The sequence below is a fragment of the Micropterus dolomieu genome, linkage group LG01 (assembly GCF_021292245.1).
Source record: "Micropterus dolomieu isolate WLL.071019.BEF.003 ecotype Adirondacks linkage group LG01, ASM2129224v1, whole genome shotgun sequence".
In the NCBI taxonomy this organism is placed as follows: Eukaryota; Metazoa; Chordata; class Actinopteri; order Centrarchiformes; family Centrarchidae; genus Micropterus; species Micropterus dolomieu.
The window spans coordinates 5,217,624-5,236,892 of record NC_060150.1 but is presented as its reverse complement, the minus strand read 5'-3'; the positions used below and the strand labels follow the sequence as shown (position 1 = coordinate 5,236,892).

General features: G+C 39.5%; 1 protein-coding gene across 6 annotated transcripts in view; it reads left to right on the top strand.

The window, feature by feature from the left end:
• The window catches only part of LOC123973402 (cilia- and flagella-associated protein 47-like), a 71,501-nt gene extending 61,515 nt beyond the window's left edge, over nucleotides 1–9,986 (top strand). For all 6 annotated transcript variants that reach the window (XM_046053422.1, XM_046053430.1, XM_046053413.1 and 3 more), the window contains 3 exons: nucleotides 5,335–5,496; nucleotides 8,120–8,285; nucleotides 9,425–9,986. In XM_046053422.1, coding sequence (XP_045909378.1) covers nucleotides 5,335–5,496; nucleotides 8,120–8,285; nucleotides 9,425–9,616 — 520 coding nt within the window. In that variant the 3' untranslated portion in view covers nucleotides 9,617–9,986. The remainder of the gene's footprint in view (nucleotides 1–5,334; nucleotides 5,497–8,119; nucleotides 8,286–9,424) is intronic.
• The last annotated feature ends 9,283 nt before the right edge of the window (nucleotides 9,987–19,269 follow it).

Sequence of the window (19,269 nt, the reverse complement as noted above, 5' to 3'; positions counted from 1 at the left end):
GACACGAAAGAAAGAAAAAGATTGCACACATTGCACACATTCAGAGAAACAAATATGCACACCTCATCTGTGTGAGGGAAATAAACAAATGGTTGCTAATAATAAGTCAGAAAAACAAAACAAGCACATACAGTACTAGCACATTCTCTAACACACACAGACACACCAGGAAGGAAAGCATACAAACGCAATCCGTTTGTTGCTCTCTCTCTCTATAACACACTTGCACTGAGCGTTGTGAGTAAACACTGCATTAATTTATCTTGTGTCTTTCTCCCTCTACAGTACAGTCTCTCCCCCCTCTATCTCACTCTTTATCTCATCTTCTTACTCTCTTGCAGATGGGTGTGGCCTCTGCATTCATTTATTAGTAGCTGTCTACATGTGCTGAGACTTAATGTCTGTAGCTAAAGGTTGCGGTGCTCTCTCAGAGGGGAAGGGGGAGGCCAGCTCATTAGCTTGCCCCTGCTTTAACAGTACTTGCCATGTTAGGTCAGATCCCCATGGACAATACATTAACTTTGGTGTGACCTAAAAACACATCTGATACTTTTTTAGATTTAAAACACCAGGGTTTCTTTCTCCTGCTTTTCTAATCAAACCACACATGACTATTTGAAACGGATGATTTATAATGGCAGTCAGTGGGGAAAAGCATTTGGATATTATTGCTGTTGGGATAGCCACTTTTAACCAGTTCAATTCCTATTCCAATTTGAGGATGCAAATTTTTTTCATTTCCTTAGAGGGATTTAGAAGACATAGAGATGGGGTGAAATTTACCTCAATGCCTAAACTTTAACCAGCCTTTTTCCTAACTAATTTAAAAACATATTTCAAACAACATTTTTTTAAAAGAATCCTTTAGATGGGGTTAGTTAAGAAATATGCAGGGATGGAAGGAGTACTAGAACATTTTAATCAAGTACTGTTACTTTAAAGGGATTTTAAAAAAAAAGTAAAATTACTTTTTATTACAGTATATAGCACATCAATAAAATAGCCTGACAGTTCTTATAGAATCAACAGCAGAATAAAAGCAGACAACACTGTATAAACAATAAACACAGGAGAAAATGCATTATTTTTACACGCCACATATTACACACACACACACAAACGCTACTTTGCTAGGAAACGCAGTGGTTGCTGACGCTCTCATCTGTACAGTGAGTTACAACAATAAGTGAGTTTGTTATTGTAGCCACCTGTGTAAATGGTATTTTATGAGTCTTGTGGACTACAAAGTCCTCCAGAGTCTGCTCTATGTTCAGCTTCTCTGCTTGTTCATTCTGAAAGCATGACTCAGCCTCTCTGCCCCACTCAGGATCAGGATATGTACTGAGCAGGACATTTTGCAGAAAAATAAACTATGTAATGCACGTCAAGTTTATTTGAGTTACACCTTTCTACTCCAATGAAATTCAAATTGCTGTACATAAGACATAAAAAGTAGAGATGCACCAATTGCATTTTCCTCGCCAATCCCATTTTCTGATTATTTTTTTTTACAGGTCTGACCTGCCGATTCCAATTTTCTTTCTTTTTTGGGGTCCCAGTTAGCACCAGGATGAGCATTGAAAAAGTCGTCATAGGCAAGTCTTGCCACTGGGCAGCCATATTGGCAACCCAACCAAAAATAAGGTTTAAAAAGCGTTTTCCTGACCGGCTATACTTCTGCTACACATGAGTCTCTACTACCACGCATGTAGAAGCATAACAGACCCTTACATCAGTGGAACCACATGATTGGCTGAAATATGTTTTTCGCTTTGGCTGTTAAAAGCAGACCATTGGCTTTCTAGCGGGAGGGGTGGGATAACCGCCATCTTTGGCGTTACGGGTTTTCACCATAGAGTTGTATTGAAGATGTGACTGAGTGGCGTGTCTCATCTAAAAAATGTCTCTGGCATTGACTATTCTTTCTGGGGTTCATTCAATTCTATGTTCATAATAAAACAATGACTATAGAACAACTTTTACATTTTCTCCATAATTTCACCAGGTTACAGGACCTCCTCTTACTCAAGCATTTCAAAATTAAAAACTCAACACCAGCCAAATGTAGGTAGATTGTTGGCAGTTGCGCATAAAATCGTTAGGCCATCCATCACTTTGGTGGACAGGGAAAACAGGAAACATAATAATAAACATAATACCAGATAATGTCTCTCTCTTTTTCTCTGGAAAAATATATGTTACCAACCGTTAATATACATTCATACCTACCTGGCTTCTTCTCTCATGGTGGAGAACTTTCACACTGCTGAACACATGTTTTAGCATGTGTAGATGTGACAATAGCCGGTTACTGTCACTGTGTAGTTGATGTGAAACATGTAAATGTGACCAGCACAGGGTCGGATTTTTACATTTAAATATACATTTACATTACATTTACTTGTAAATGTAAATGCTCTGTATTTGTATAGTGCCTTTCTAGTCTTCTGACCACTAAAAGCGCTGTTACACTACATCATATTCACCCATTCACACACATTCATACACTGAGCCTAAGGCCCCATCTACACTACTCCGTTTTAGTTTAAAAACTGAGTTTTAAAATGAATATGATCTCTGTCCACACCAGCGTTTTAGCTGCGTATCAGAACTGATCTCCGTCTATACTAAAACGACTGAAGAACAGATGAAGAACCACACCAGATATTTTTTGTCATGGACCAAGAACGAGCTGGGACTGTCACTGGATGTGACACGGGAGTTATGCTACAAGCTTCTGTGGCGGTGGAAAACACACTGGGAGTTGTTGCAAAGTAAATACGACAACATGCACAGTACAAGTGTAGGCCATAAGTGTTATTTGCGTGGTACAAAATATTTTAATAAAAATACCAATTCAAAAACTAGCATTGTGCTTCTACTTTGCATGACTTATGAGACCCAATCAGAGATCCAAAAGTATGTGTCTGCGTCATTGTTTCTAAAGTCCTCCGTTTTTGCCCATCCCCACTAAAACGCTACCCAGAGTTTTGAAACAAAAAACAGGGGCGGCAGCGTTTTCAAACTTATCCGTTTTAGGTCTTTGTTTTTCCTCGTTTTAGTCTGGACGGGAGGTGCAAATGTAGCAAAAGGTCTCCGTTTTAAAATGAAAACGCAGTAGTGTGGATGGGGCCAAAGTGCTCAAACAGAACTACCATTCACACACTAATGGAACAGCCATCAGGAGCAATTCGGGGTTCAGTGTCTTGCCCAAGGACACTTCGACAAGGAGCCTGGAGGAGTTTGAACTGCTGATCTTCTGATTAGCAGACCACCCACTTTATCTCCTGAGCCACAGCAACACAGATTAAGCTATAAACCGGTCACAAATTCCAGTCACAAGGTGATCAGTCGGTGCATATGTAATAAAAAGGCATTAAAATAAGATGAAGGGGAGATTGTGTTTCCAACACAGGATGTTTGATGTTTCTATACTGACTTTTCTTGTTACTTATCAGCCAACATATACGCAAATACCGATATTTCTACACTAAGCAAATATCAGTCAATTTAGCTGTCTAGGGCTCGTGATTAATGAAGGCTTTAATGGCAAAATCAGTTTTGAAATCTATCAGTGATGCAGCCTGTGAGAGAACTATACATTTGCTGATTTATTATATTATTATACCTTTCTTGCTTAAATGAATTCTGCAGTGATGTCTTTTACAAAAGTATTGCAACTTGTATGTAATCTAAAAAATTTACCTATTCTCTACTGTCCTTACTGTACATTGCATGTGACATCCTGCTGAGTGAAGAGTGCATTCATTTATCAGCTCCTGTCTTCATCTGTGGAGTCCATTAATGAGGCGTGCCCTGGTAGAATCAATACCTCCGAGGGCTAATGACTTCTCCATGAGGAAATGAAGGGGGGGTGTGGTGCCACTAATAGGCTCTTCCATTATCTACATGTTATTTCTATGCCGTGGGCACTGAGATGAGGAGACAAAGTATCATAAGCTGAAAGCGGGAATATTAAAGACCGGTTTAGTCAATCGTCTTTTTCTTTTTGATGAATAGGAATGCTCAAATTACAGTTTTCAAGATAAATTACAGTGGTAGACTGATCTGAAGAAAACAGACTCAGAATCAGAGGTATTCATCTGTGTGCTGTGGAGAGCCAACTCTATACAGGTTTTATTCCAGTTAAAGCCTACTGTAACTCATTTCACTGATTAGTTCCTCTCCTCTCGATGTTGGTAATTAGTAAAATCAGTTGGTGCCATTTGTGGTTGATATATAAACCTGCATATGTTTGGCTCTTCATCACATGTACAGTATTTCTGCTCGAATTTATGTATTTTTACCTGGCAAAGTGGCTGACAATTATTGCGCAGTTTACCAGTATTTTACTAGTGGCATGTCACACAAGTAACACACACAAAAAGAAAGACATTGAAAACATTAAAATAATATTTTCAGGTTTAAGATAGAATGGCAGGTATTTTTTTCAACATGCATTTAAATGTTTTGAATTATTTTTTAGGTTTAGTTTATTATTTTTGGAAAATATTTTAGCTTTACTTGTCCGAGTGTCAGCAGTGTCTTTTTAACATGGTCCTGAGGTTTGTTTAAGTGTTGATTTCAGTAATATTTTTATACACACAAAGTTCAATATTATTTCCACTTGAATCGTTAAAGGTTAAGTTTTGTTTTATACCATTCATACTCTTCCAATCTTGACTAGTTGCCTTAAGGGAAAACTATTTCCAGACCCTTAACTTAAAGCACATGCTGTGTTGAAATAGTTGTGAAGTACTTGCACCACATAAATTAAACCTACATCTGCGACTATTCCTTATCAAAACAAAAAAAAAATCTAAGCTGAAAATATGCTGCGGCTCCAAAGCATTCTCAAGTCACCCAGGTTTTCAGAAGAGCGGAACACTTTTCGAGGACACGGCCTAGGCTAATGGCACCTTTTTACTGCTACCTCACAGTAAAATATTACAGAAAATTATCAGAGTATGATTCAGATGGCTTTATTTTCCCAAACTTCACTCTTTCCAGTAATGCAATACAAAACAAAAGTATATACAGTATATTCACGTGTGTCAGATAGCTACAGATATACCACAAGTTGTCAGTGACACCACAGCTTCTCTTGCCTCCTTTATTCTTTCCTGGCTCAAGTCTTTCATCGAAGTCATCAAGAATGAATTAAGGTGCTCAGTGTTGTATGGCCTTTATGTCTTTTTTTTTTAATAAAGTGATGATATTTCAGGAAAGGTTCATCACAGTTTAGCCCACATTCACTGCTGTCTTTCTATTATTGCAAAGTGATTGTAACCAATTATTTATAAAAATTTAATGTGTGTGTTCGTGTGTGTCCAGGGGCACGGCGATCCTAGCTGTGCAGTGGGTGTCTGGCAGGATCTGGGAGTTTCCCATTACCCTCATCGCCACTGAGCCTCAAGTGGATGACGTCATCCTCACTGAAGCCACTGAGTTTGGCAAGACCTCAGCTGTGGCCTTCCGTTTGACCAGCACCACCAGGTGTGTGTGTTTGCTTTGTTTAATTTCCGTTCCATCCGAGTTTGCTAATTATTTAATACAAACTTCAGTTCACTACACCTCTAACATCAAGTGTGGCCATAAAGCCCTTTTTGATAAAAGAAAAATCTTCCAGGAGCTTTTGAACAATTGGACCTAAACTCAGGGACTAAACTATTAAATATTAAATAACAACACAGTCATCCTGTTATTCTTTGTATTAGGGCTGAACGATTAATTGCATTTGCGATATTACCGCGATATGATAAAACAAGTTTTTCTAATCACAAAGGCTGCGATTACACTCTGTTCACATGACACCCAAGAGTAAACAAGTCTGCAGACGAAGCATCACCTTCGCACGTTACGCTGTACCTTGACTTGTTGTACAATGGCCTGAAGCCTGAAAGAAGCTGACTCTACAGAAGCTTCAGTGTCACACAGGGAATGAAAGTAGAACCCGCCAACCGCGGGTTGGTGGTGGTGGGTGAAATTGTCGGGCTATACGCCGCTTTGAAAAATGCACAACAGAAAGACACGTGTAATAAGGTGAAGATATTGTGGCGATCGGCGCCTGCGTCACACACACAGCCACCAGTCAGCTCAGGAAATATCTGTGAAACGGTGTCCAAAAGAGGCCCAGTCTGTCCTGAGTTACAGCCTGGTTACAGCCAGTGCGCTTCTTATCAGCATCGGAGGGTGCGGGGGTAGGGAACTCTGGTGTTGTCAGAGAATTACTAAGCTTGTCTATTAAACACGAGAGGCGTCACTTGGTCTTATTTTTGTTGGCCAACTTTTGAATTGAATCTCAGTATTTTTGTTTGCTCACTGGGATATAATGGACTCCTAGGAGATGTGAACTGAGATAAGGACTAATTAATTGGTAGTTGAACTGTGGGTTTTGTATTGAGCTCTTACTGTATAAAACACTGGTGAACTTAGTTTTTGGTCCACATATATTCCTGCCACGCTTTATATTACACTAACTAGGACAACCTTGAAATATGCAACAACCTTTCTGAAAACCTCACTGTCTTCCATTTAATAAATCAAACCACATGAGCATTAAGAGACCGTCCAGTGTGTGGACCGGCGAGTATGCAAATGTAGCTTACACAGTACACATGGCTACATGGTGGTAATGTATATACAATGGATATGTAAAATTCAGTTCAGCTTCAACAATATGCAAATATTATATGCAGTGTCTCTGAAGTAGTAAAAGTAGTAGTATAGAATATAATTTACCCAACTTGGAAGTTTGGAAGGCAGTGTTGATCTTGATACAGTAAATAGAATATTAAATGTGCACTAGGTTTGTTTTAGTTTTTTAGATTTTATCTTAATCAATATATATATACTCACTTGTATGTGCTACATAAGAGTCTATTCATACTAGTGCTTCTTGCACAAGGCCCGGTGGGCGTGAGTATGAAGCCAAATACACCCAGGAATGACCTAAAAAGTCCTGGAGTGGCTGAGTCAGATATCAGATCTCAATCACATCATGAATCACCATGTGACCTAACAGAGCTTGAGCAGATTTATCAAAAAGAATGGGAAAGACACGTGTACATTGTGGCGATCGGCCCCTGTGTCACACACACAGCCACCTCCGGAAATATCTGGGAAACAGTGTTTCAAACCAAACTTACAAGTCTGAAAGAGGCTCAGTTATTCCCGAGTTACGGCCTGGTTACAGCCAGTGCTCTTCTTACCAGCATCGGAGGCTGCGGAGGTGGGGAACTCCACCTTTTGAATAATACAGAAGGTAAAGAGCTTAAAAATGAATTGCATATTAAAACACAATCTCAATATTGGTTAAAAAAAAAAAACGCAATTAGATTATTTTCCAAAATCGTTCAGCCCTACTTTGTATTTATTGTGGTGCACTGTTTGAATGGATGTAGTGAGTGGTTGCAAAGATGAAATAGAGCGGTGGAGACTGAAAACCCCAGAACATCCGTCTCCAAGGGTTTTATAGTTATTTATTTCTTCTTTACTACAAAACCACAATAAAACAGTCAAATTCAGCTTTTTTTCACTTGTTAACTTATTGTGTTCTCTTGATCACAACTCCCTCTCTATCTCCCTCTATCTTGTTCGCTCCTGCTCTCAGCTTGTTGGCCCATACGCACTCTGTCTTTATCAAGTCGGGAGACTGATATCATATCTTTGCTTGTAACATCAATAAACAGTAGAAGAACCGTCCACCCCTCCGAATACTAATAGTAGAGGCACCCAGTGTTTGTTCACTGTGTGAATGAAACTGTGTTTGACCAACCAGTGATCTTCAATGCTGCAAATTCCACCTCAATAGTTCCTTTTGCACTGTTTTCATGACATCTGATGAACCGTGAAGATGAGGCAAATATGACTGATGATGGATTAAAAATGACTGCCCCAGTATTTCCTTTCCTAACCCCCAGTACAGCAGATTTTTTGGCACCGGGAACTGCCAAAGAGGTACCCAATTTAGTCTTAGTTCCTAACTTCAAACAGTTCATGGTCCCCTGGGAAAGTTCCTTTGGTGAAAATTTGAAAGGAACATTCTCAAATATTTAAATGTAATTTGTTCATCAACTCATAGTATGTTTCATTAGTAAATTTGACGTGTTGGTTCCAGGAGACCAGAGCTGTTCACAGCAACGTTCCTGCCAGGCAGCAGCAGTGAGTTCAAAGTGAATCCAGCCTCAGGGACGTTACCTCCTGTTGGTTCTACTGGAGCTCTCATCACCGTGTCCTTCACACCCACTGTGCACGGAAAGCACAGAGCCAGACTAAACATCCAGGTATGTAAATGATTTATTCTGTGCTAATGTCATTGGCTGTTTTGTCTATTTGTAGATTCTATTTTTTATGGTGATAAATTAGGATACAGTAGGCCCAAATGTAAGGCACAGGCGGGAACTCATAGTCTATAGAGTTTATTTAAACAACCATAAAAAGTCTGGCGTACATGAAGTCGAGGAAGGTAAGTGTCGAAACAAAGGTTATAATCCAAAAAAGGGGAACAGACGTGAAGATTATTCCAAACTACCAGGCAGAACAAACATGGAGAAAATTCAGGAACACTCGATAAAACAATAATGACTGAACAGAACCGAGGGCAATACTTTATATATACAGGGACAAACAAGCAGGGAGAGAGTGAACAGGTGAGACATATTAGGGACTGAACAAGAAACAAAGCAAAGTAACGACACATGAAACCAAACATAACAAAATAAACCAGAAAGTGAGGTGCACGAAAACACACAGGGATGAGTTTAACAAAGTAAAACAAGAAACACGGAACGATCGCATTACTGACAAAACATAGCATGACCACAGACAAGGAACAAGAACACAAAAGCAGGGAGTGATAAATAACAATAATAAACACGAAAATATCATAGACTAAATACATGATCATAACACAAAAAACATAACTACAACACTTTTACTAGTTAACAGAATTTTTTGATACTCTTTTAAAACTCAACAATAAACAGTTCCTCCAGGATTTTGCTACTAATAACACAAATTCAACAAATCCCTGTGAATTCAGTGCGTCTTGCAGTTTTGACCAATCACTGCAACTTTCCCGCAAAACATTGGCATACGTCAGTAAACTCACTTCCTTGTTTAGAAGACGCAGCAGACCAACATACCAACGTCTCACATTTGCCTACAAAAATAACAGCAAAGGACCGTGAAAAACAGTGTGGAGATCTTCTTTACTAGAGCGGGGGTAAACTGTTTTGCAAAACGTGCAGTATTGTGGTCGAACATAAAAGGAAATGAAATCTAGTGACAAACACTGTATGTAATGACAAAACATGAGGAGAATGGCAGAAAGGCATGGAGGACGTCAGACAAGACAAGTCACTCTGACACAGGCATCCCATTTATCATATTTGCACAACTTGACAACTTACTATTGTTACAGGCAGCAGACATGCAGTGGACCTACGAGGTGAGAGGGAAAACCCCTCATGACTCCCCACCCCTCTGTACCACATCCACCAATGGCAGCTCTTCGGCGCTGCGTCCAGCCAATGATCGGATGCGAAACTTTGTGGCTCGGAACCTTCGCCTCCCGTCCCTGGCTAACTCATCCCCTCTCAAAGTCTGCAGATAAAGTTCTCACTCTCAAAGCTAAGGATCGTCATTTTTGTCCAAATTCTTTTTTAACTTACATATTCAAATTACAGCCAGGGTATTTTTTTATCTAGCAACATTTACCACACAATGTCACCTTCAGTTTAATTAAGAGATACTTTTATATTTGGACAGGCACATTGCCACATGGTGGTGATGATGACAGGTTTGCATATTTGTCCCTTTTTCTCTTGAAATGGCTCATTAGTCGTGTTAGTGTTTCTCATCAGCTGTGCTAATGAGCTATATACAGTACAAAGATGAGTTTTGTCTACCTCGTAGCAAGTGCAGGAAATTTTAAGAAAAAAAGGTTGCTTGCAGGAGGAAATTAAAACCTTTTTTTGGCCAGACCTTTTGAGTTGATTTGAATCAATGTTCATAACTCTTATTGTAATTAATCTTAAAGTAATGCTTTCATTTTAACAACACTGTCCAATGTCATCATCATAACCCAGTACAGGTTCAAGTTCAGGATCCTTTATTTGTACCCCTAGGTAGATTTGTCTTTGCAGTTGAGAAGTCAACCTCACATTTGGAAACAAACACAGACAGCAGACACTAAATAGTAGATAAAACATAATATAAGTATTCAAGGCTCCAGTAAATACAAAAAATGTTGCTTCTGCATCACCTGTGGAACATTTCTTTCTGTGTGATGGCTGCTGGAACAAAGCTGTTTTCACACTGCTTTGTTCTGCACTTTGGGACTGTAAACCTTTGTCTACAAGGAAGAAGCTGAAATTCACTGCAGACGTGGGAGTTGTCATTTAAAATCAAGCTAGTTATCCGCTGTAACTGTCTGGCATACAGGGATGCTGGGTTATGCTGTGACTTACCAATCAGCCTGTTAAACCATTTAACAATTTGGTTCAGGGAGTTTATGTTTTTCAGGGGCAGGTTTCAAAACCATGCCACCAAATATAAAGATGAAATCGGTTCAATAAATGACGATGAAATAAGGTCATCATGGTTTTACTGGCCGTAACTGGTCTCATTTTCCTGGACATATTACATTGCATGTACAGTAACTGACATATACGTATGGACATATGCTTGGCACAAAAGTTCACAAAAAATATCTCATCTCTTCATCTCCTTGTCCTTCTTCATGTTCGGTATAGATTTAATAAGTAAAGTTGATAAGGGATAATGGAGTTTCCTGGGTTCATCTCATCAGTGTATGTCATGAAAAGACCCAGTGTCCTTGGAGTTTTACACATTCAGCAGGTATCAGATATATGATGAGCAATAAATGCTTGTAATGGTTATGATGTCCCTATTATGCCTCAGAGTCTACTTCAAGTAAAATGTTACCAACTTCATTTTATTCATCCCTTCCCTTATGGTCCTCTGTTAGATAGTAGAAAGAGTCGGGCCATAAATTAGATCCACCTCAAACTTCCTGGTCCACGTATATTCCTACCACGCTTTATATTACACTAACCAGGACAACCTTGAAACATGCAACAACCTTTCTGAAAACCTCACTGTCTTCCATTTAATAAATCAAACCACATGAGCATTAAGAGACCGTCCAGTGTGTGAGCCGGTGAGTATGCAAATGTAGCTTACACAGTACACATGGCTACATGGTGGTAATGTATATACAATGGATATGTAAAATTCAGTTCAGCTTCAACAATATGCAAATATTATATGCAGTGTCTCTGAAGTAGTAAAAGTAGTGGTATAGAAAATAATTTACCCAACTTGGAAGTTTGGAAGGTCTGGTGATCTTGATATAGTAAATAGAATATTAAACGTGCACTAGGTCGTCCTGGCCTTTCTGTGTGGAGTTTGTATGTTCTCCCCGTGTCTGCGTGGGTTTCCCCCATCATCAAAAACATGTTAGTTCTTCAGTCAGTGCAATTGACTGGGCACTGATAAAAACCTGCAGTTGGTCCCCAGGCGCTGCACAGTGGCAGAGAACGAATTTCGCAATGTGTATGTGAGAATAAAAGTATCTTCTATATATATATATACTCACTTGCTACATAAGAGTCTATTCGTACTAGTGCTTCTTGCATGAGGCCTGGTGAGCGTGAATATGAAGCCAAACACACCCAGGAATGACCTAAAAAGTAGAGTGGCTGAGTAAGATATCAGATCTCAATGAAATCATGAATGGGTGTGACTGACTTACGATCACCATGCGACCTGACAGAGCTTGAGCAGATTTATCACAAAGAATGGGGAAAATTTGAGAAGTAAAATATCCATACAAGGTGAAATAGCTGCCATAGGTGCATCTACTAAATTCGGACTTGGAAAGGGTGCATCCTCATGTAAACATGTATTATTCTTTTTTCTTTTTTTTCTGTGTACTTACTCTGAACATTTTTTACACTTTGAAACACGGAGCCCCAGTAGCTCACCTGGTAGAGCCTGTACCACATATCAAAGTATCAAGTAAAAGCCCAAGAACACACATCAAGAACTTACTAAAATAATAAAAGCAATAGTATAAATTTTAAATACGATAGATAAAAAATAAATAATAGAACACAGTAAAGGTAACATATAAGAGGCAAGCAGGCTATCTGAAAGCAAGTTTTATATACAGTCTATGGTCTAACGTGTGTTTTAAGAAGTTTCTTGGCGGTATTGAGTGTTTCTGCCTCTCTGAAATTGCCTAATAGGGTGTTGCAGAGCCTAGCTTTTTTCACAGGTAACCTCAGGGGCAATAAAAGACCAAGCAGAAGAAGATCTAAGGGTTCTAGTAGTCACTTACTAGTCCTTAATGCAGTCTTCTAAACATTTTTCTGTTTTAAAAACTAGAAGAAGAAATCTGTTCCTAAATGTACAGGTAGCCAATGTGGTGCTTTTGTTTTCTCCTGGCATCTTTAGGTGTGAAGCCTCTCTGTGAGCTGTAAGTGACACTCGCTCACAGGAATGCGCTGTTTGCAGTCACGTGATTCTGATGACGCTTGAAATTGAGAATGATGCAGGAAGTGAAAAGCAGAATGGACGAGGTGGAGGAAAGCCCGTACTGTGCTAGTTATTGTTTACTCATTGTGTCGTCACCTATCCAGTGTCCAACCAAATGTGAAATATGGTCATAATCTGCACCTCTCTTCTTGAGTAATGGTGTTAATCAATAAAGGGGTTGTCCAGGACATTATGTCACCGTTGGGTAAAAAATTCATCACGTCTGTGAAATATGGAGATCAGTTATTGAGTTATGGCCAAAAATGTGTTTTGTGAGGTCACAGTGACCTTCAGTTCATCCTTGAGGTTTGTGCCAAATTTTGAAGACATTTCTTCAAGACGTTCCTGAGATATCACGTTCAAGAGAAAATAGGACAGACGGACAACCCGAACACACAATTTCTTTATGAAACAAAGTGAGTTATTGTGATGATAATACATTTGTAGTAAGTTCTGGTACGCTGATTTTAGATGGTTACATTGTGTAGCTTGTGCGTGTGCGCTTACCTTTTTTGTGTGTCCACATATGGAGCTGTCCTATGGCTCACCTTGTGCCTGTGGAATTATTCACAAGGCTTTACGCTCAGTTATGCATCCATTAAGCACCATCTGCAGCCTGCTGGGGCAAGGATGGAGAGAGAGAGAGGGATGGGGATGGGAGAGGAAATATTGAGGAAGGAAGCAGAGGATGGAGAGAGAGGAAAGAAGGAAGGACATAAAGAGGGAAGGCAAAGGATGTGGTTGGATTAATAGATGATGGAACGAGAAAAAGAGGGAGAGTGAGAAAAGACAAGCAACCGATAAAGTGAACAGTTAAGACGGGTGTTAGGTCGGGGATGAAGGGAAGATACTCACTGTATATATTTTGCATATCATCTGTGAGAGAATTCAAGAGAGGGTGTGTGTGGCTGTGTCTCTGCAGAAGCCTGTGTTCCTGTCTGACAATGTGCATCAATGAGCGTGTATTTGGGGATTTCAGTTCATGGATTATCTGCGGAAATGAGCTCCCCATCTCGCCTTCCTCTGCGGGGTGTGTTACCCCGGCAACAGATGAGCCAAGCCAACAGCAATTGGCGGAGGGTGTGCTCGGTTGCCTGCAGTTACAAGAGATCACACCGAAGTCAGACTCATAATAACGAAATCATGATGACAAGCTGCCAAGTGCTGACACGTCAAAACTAAACGGCCTCCAAGCCGTAAACTGACCTCAACTTCACTGTCTTCTGGAAAACTTTTCAGTGTGTAATAATTAGGATCTATTGACAGAAATGCAATTTAATATAATTATCTATGTTTTCAGTGGCGTATAAAACCCTTACCTAATGAACCGTTACGTTTTTATTACCTTAGAATGAACCATTTCTATCTACATCACAGTGGGTCCTCTTTTAACGCAAGTCGCCATGTTTCTACAGTAGCCCGAACGGACAAATTACTCTACGGAGTGTGTTTCATCACTACGTTGAATATGATCTAAGAAGAATCAGAAGTAGTAGAAGTAGTCGACTGGAAGTCAGAAGTAAGAAAAGAAGAGAAATCTGGACAAATTGAGGACCACATGTATTATTCAGCGCAAGAGCAGACAGCGTGTCGGCCACCGTAGCTTCTTCTGCATGCTTGGAAACTGAGGGGTGAGCGCTGACAGATAGTGCATTCAAATGGTAGCAGAATAATCAGAATCTTTTTTTCTTTGTTAAATCTTTATTGCAAAAAGAGAAATAAGGCGTACATGGCATATAAAGAAGTATACAGAACTTTGATTTGTACAAAATCACGTTTTGTATATACATACTTTGCAAACATGTAATTTGCAATATGGTTATAACGTTTAGTTTACCGTCCATGTGGAGTGAACTAGATGTCTGTGTGTTGTTCATACGTTCTGAAAATGCTAATCCAACACATCTTTGAAATAGCGTCCATGTTGATTCCACATTCAGACTTAAGAGCACGTGAACACACCCTGAAGACGGAAGAATGACTTCACAACTTGGGAAATGGGACCATCCGAGGAGCATGTGAATGCACTGTGAGCCACTGGTTGCAATTCGTAACCCTCACCACTAGATGCCACTAAAACTTACACACTGAACCTTTACAGCAACAGTTTGTGTATCATTGCACAGCTGCAGAACAGCATTCCTTGGAGTGCAAGAATCACACCAAGGATGTTGCTGAAAATTAAACTAAGACTAAAAGAACTCCTACCTCAGAGTGACTGAACTTTTTTGTATTTCTATAACTTCTTACACTGACTTTCAGTAAATGTAAATGCTCTGTATTTGTATAGCGCCTTTCTAGTCTTTTCAACCGCTCAAAGCGCTTTTACACTACATCACATTCACCATTCACACACATTCATACACTGAGCACACACATTCATACTGGTTGAATAGCCAATTCAGGGTTCAGTATCTTGCCCAAGGACACTTTGACATTAACGGGCAACCCACTCTACCTCCCGAGCCACAGCCGCCCCTAGATGGATTAGATGATGTAGAAATTCTGATGAAATATCGCAGTTTTCTGACGGTTGTGGGTTTATATTAGACTTTGCTAAATTCAAAATGCAGGATACAGCCCCACTTTTATGCGTGGGCTTCATGTGTCTAGGCAAATAATCTATGTAACTAAGCTATCTTGGTTAAAAAGTATCTCATAATAAGATTTACCACAAAACCTTTTGCACAGTAGGCTCTAAGTAAACACTGGCAAACCACTCGTGTGGCTTCAAAAAATAAATGTACAAACCTGCTTGTTTTCTGAAAGCACGGCTCATTAAATCATCAAGCTCATCATTAAAACTCTAAACACAAATCCAAAAACTCACACACAAAACCCCAGTACTCCATTAATGTCTCGCCAAAGCAAATACTGCTTTTAAAACAATGTTGTCTTGACACACACACAAACACAGTCATATAACAGATGTTTCTGAGAAACAAATGAACACTGATGTGCTTTATGGAAAACACTATGATGAGCAGAAAACATTACTATGATCTTATCATGATAATCAGTAAGCTAAGTTTTTAATCTGAAAAACTTTAGATTTAGACACAGAACAAATAGCGACAGCACTTTTCGGTTGTACTCCTTGCCCAGCCTCCTTCACTGTTAGACCATGGTGGCCCGAATCTCATAAGAGATTATGGCTCTCCTTTGTCTTGCTTTGTCTTGCTCATCGTCCTCCACTTACTATCACTCCACTTGCCTCTCTCTCCTGGCATCTGTTGCTCCAAAACAGAAGAGCTCACCTGTGGCAAACGTGTTTGCCCATGTGAGGAGGCAGATTGGATAGCATGAAATTAAAGTATTTAAGTATATAAGTGTATATGTTATCATAAAGATTGTGCCATCTATAGAGAATTGAGTGTAGTGTCTTAAGAAAAGGGTGATTTAGAACTGCAGTCTGAGTGTAAAGCAGGAAACATGCTTGTATTTTAGCAGAATTGGTTCATAGGGTTGGTACATGAATTACAGGTTGTGGTTTTTGTGTCTCACGTGCCAGAGTTAATGTGTAAACATTTGTCAAATTTCAGTTTGCCCGCAGTACCTCTTTGTCATTGCAGTTTGTCGATATTCCGCGGTTTTTCTGACCTTTGTCCAGATGATAATGTCCTCTTTGAGGGGTTAATTCCTCTGACAGCTAACAAATGCTGCTCATTGGGATTCAGCCTTACATGACCCACCTTTGTAGCACTGTCTGCAAGTATGATTAGGACCATTCAGGAAAAGAATAATCTTTACAAGAAGTGTTATCACACCATTTAGCCTAAAATAAATCATCTCCCTGTTGCGGATGCTAATGTTGTTAGCAGAAGCGTCAGTACCAATGATCATCAGATGAAGTAAATTAACACTCTGAGTATAAGCTATTCCTCCAACAATTGTGTTCTTTTCTTTAAGTCCGAGGTTTTTCCACTGGGTCGATCTGGGTACATCTTACAAAGGCTGAGGTAAAATAAAACAGCCAAAAAATACAGAATTTTTACTAAACCATGCCCAACAGGCTGACAATGTGCTCTAATGTGCCTGGGGCAGGTTTTTTAGTTTGTCATAGAGTTAAGCAAAAAATAAAATTAAAAGAGCAACATTTTAGATTTCAAACATCTTTGATGTCTTCTGACAGGCGAACCATATGGCGCTGCTTTAACTAATCCTTCTCGTTTCCCAGACATTCCTAAATGGATTATCTACTTGGCTGCTTAATGCTATTTCATTTTCATTCTGTCACAGAGAGGCCTATCCCCATACATCACTCACACTGGGATTCAATGAGCTTGGCAGTAATTAAGCAGGGGCTGTTTCTCCCCGAAATGCACACAAAATTATTTGACAGCCTGCCAGTAAAAGGGAGAAGTGTGTCATTTTGACAGAGAGTGAGAGAGTGGGTGATGAACGAATGTAAGAGGAGGATACTGCTCCATCAAATGTTGTCAGTTTGTCTGATATCTTCCTCACTTGTCACTACACAACGTAGCTTTATTACCGCTGGATTTTTAAAAATCTGAATCAGCTTTAATGGCCGGCTACGAGGAATTTTTTGTCTTACATTGCTCCCGATGTACATACACAGAACAAGCATAACAGACACAGACTACAGCGTATAGTACACAAACAAACAAAACAAAATTAACATTTGTAGACAGCAAGACAATAGTGTAATGGAGCAGAGTGCTCAGGATGCTGGAATAAATATGTTTGTGCAGGTGTTATGTACATGAAGTAGGTATATACAGTATATACAGTATGAACTGCTACTGACTTGCAAAAATGATGAATAAATAATAAATAGTTCAGTATACACATAGATGTTAGAGTCAGGGTCAGAAGGTTATTGTACAGTGATTGTTCCACAATATTTAGCTCCATTTCATCAGTCTTAGCACTTACTTTCAGGTTCAGGTTAAATTCATTGATTCCAAAAGGGAAACGGGGTCACAGCAAGTACGAATAAGGCTATATAGCAATACATGAAAGTACAAAGGACATACTGACAATTTGTCTTTTCTGACACAGGTCACGATAAAGCATTTTTTACATACAAACATAGATGAATGTCAAAGTGGATAGTAATTTTACCAGAAGAGTACATTACTGGGAACTTATATATCAGTCAGGTAACTTCACACACACTAGCACACATAGCAGTGCACAGCGATACACAGCCCATCCCACAGTATTAAAGCAGGGGATGATAGTCCGGTATTCTGCGCACCCGCAGTCCCTCACCTGCTAGTTTGGGTAGCCAATCATGCATCAGCCCCGTCTCCCACCGAAACAACTGCGTGGTTCTTTGAAGTGAAATTTAATTATTGCTGCAGCACTCCTCTATGAACACTGCATGAATGAGTCTACACTTATACCTCTGAGCGTGAGTGTGTGTGTGTTAGCGTACACCTATCAAAACTCCCTCTGGTGAACATGACAGAAGCGATGGGGAGAAAGAACAAGCTGCTCAACCCTTCTTTCATCTTCTCCCCCTTTTTACTGCCTCAAAACTCTCAGCTCTGACACATTAAAAAGCACCACGTCTGTGTTTGTGTATGTGTGTGTGTGTACGTGTGTGTGTGAGAGAGACATCGTTACATATTTCATGCCGCTGCTGATTGTAGGAGTTATCATTCTGTTTGCATCGGCGTGTCTAACAAAGCAGCACTTGTGTGTGAAGGATGGCAGGCCCGTGTTTGTTTGGTTTACTTGAACTCAGTGACACGTTTGCAAGCAGCTTTGATGACTTGACATATTGGATGAGAGAGTATGACAATGCTGGTGTGTGTGTGTGTGCCTTCATTTAAATGTGTTATTACACTCTCTGAAGCTCTCACACTGACTAATGTGTAACTGTGTATCTTGGTGAATGATGAGCCAGCGTTGTTTATATGTTTACCTTAGTGTGTGTGCATGTGTGTGTGTTTTTCTCATGAAACTATCCTCAGCAAGCTTCCACCACCTGTGTCTTGTCTCCGCCGCCAATGGAAACAGATAGAGAGCTGGAAGCACTCAACAACAGGATATGAAATATGCTAATGGGCCGCCAAAATAATAACCCATCATCACACACACGGTGGTAAGAAAATGAAAAACTTTGCAAAGGATTTTGTCTTTTTTCCGACCTTGTTTCGAAACAAAATTGAAATGATCTTATCCTCACCAATAGCAACATTGGCAAGCTCCATTAAGACATCAGTCATAAGGGAAGCAAAGTAATTTATTTTTGTTTAAGGGCACACACCAAACATTATGGCTTACTTACAAAGTGTTTCCGTTACATTAACAACATTTCTAAGGAGTTTCTTTCCTGCAGTACACACATTAAGGGAGCATACAATAAAAAAGCCACTATGCCTCACACAGTAAAGGAATATGCAAATAGAAAACATGTGTGGTTATTACTGAGTTGCCTGCAGAGGCAGATAAAATCTATTTCATCCTATTCAAAACCTACAATATACTGAATAATATACTGAAATAAAAGGCACCAGGAAACTTCTTCATAATCAAGTACAGAAAACGAAAGCATCTTGAAACAGGTATTCCTAGTTGAAGAAAAACAAACAGTTCACCTCAGTGTTTATTACTTGCAGCCTGTATTCATTTCAATATTGAATACTCCATGGGACAGATTTGTTATTTTACGCTTGTATATGTACATACCGAAAATCCACTGTAATCAATTTCTGACAAATGAATACAGACTCA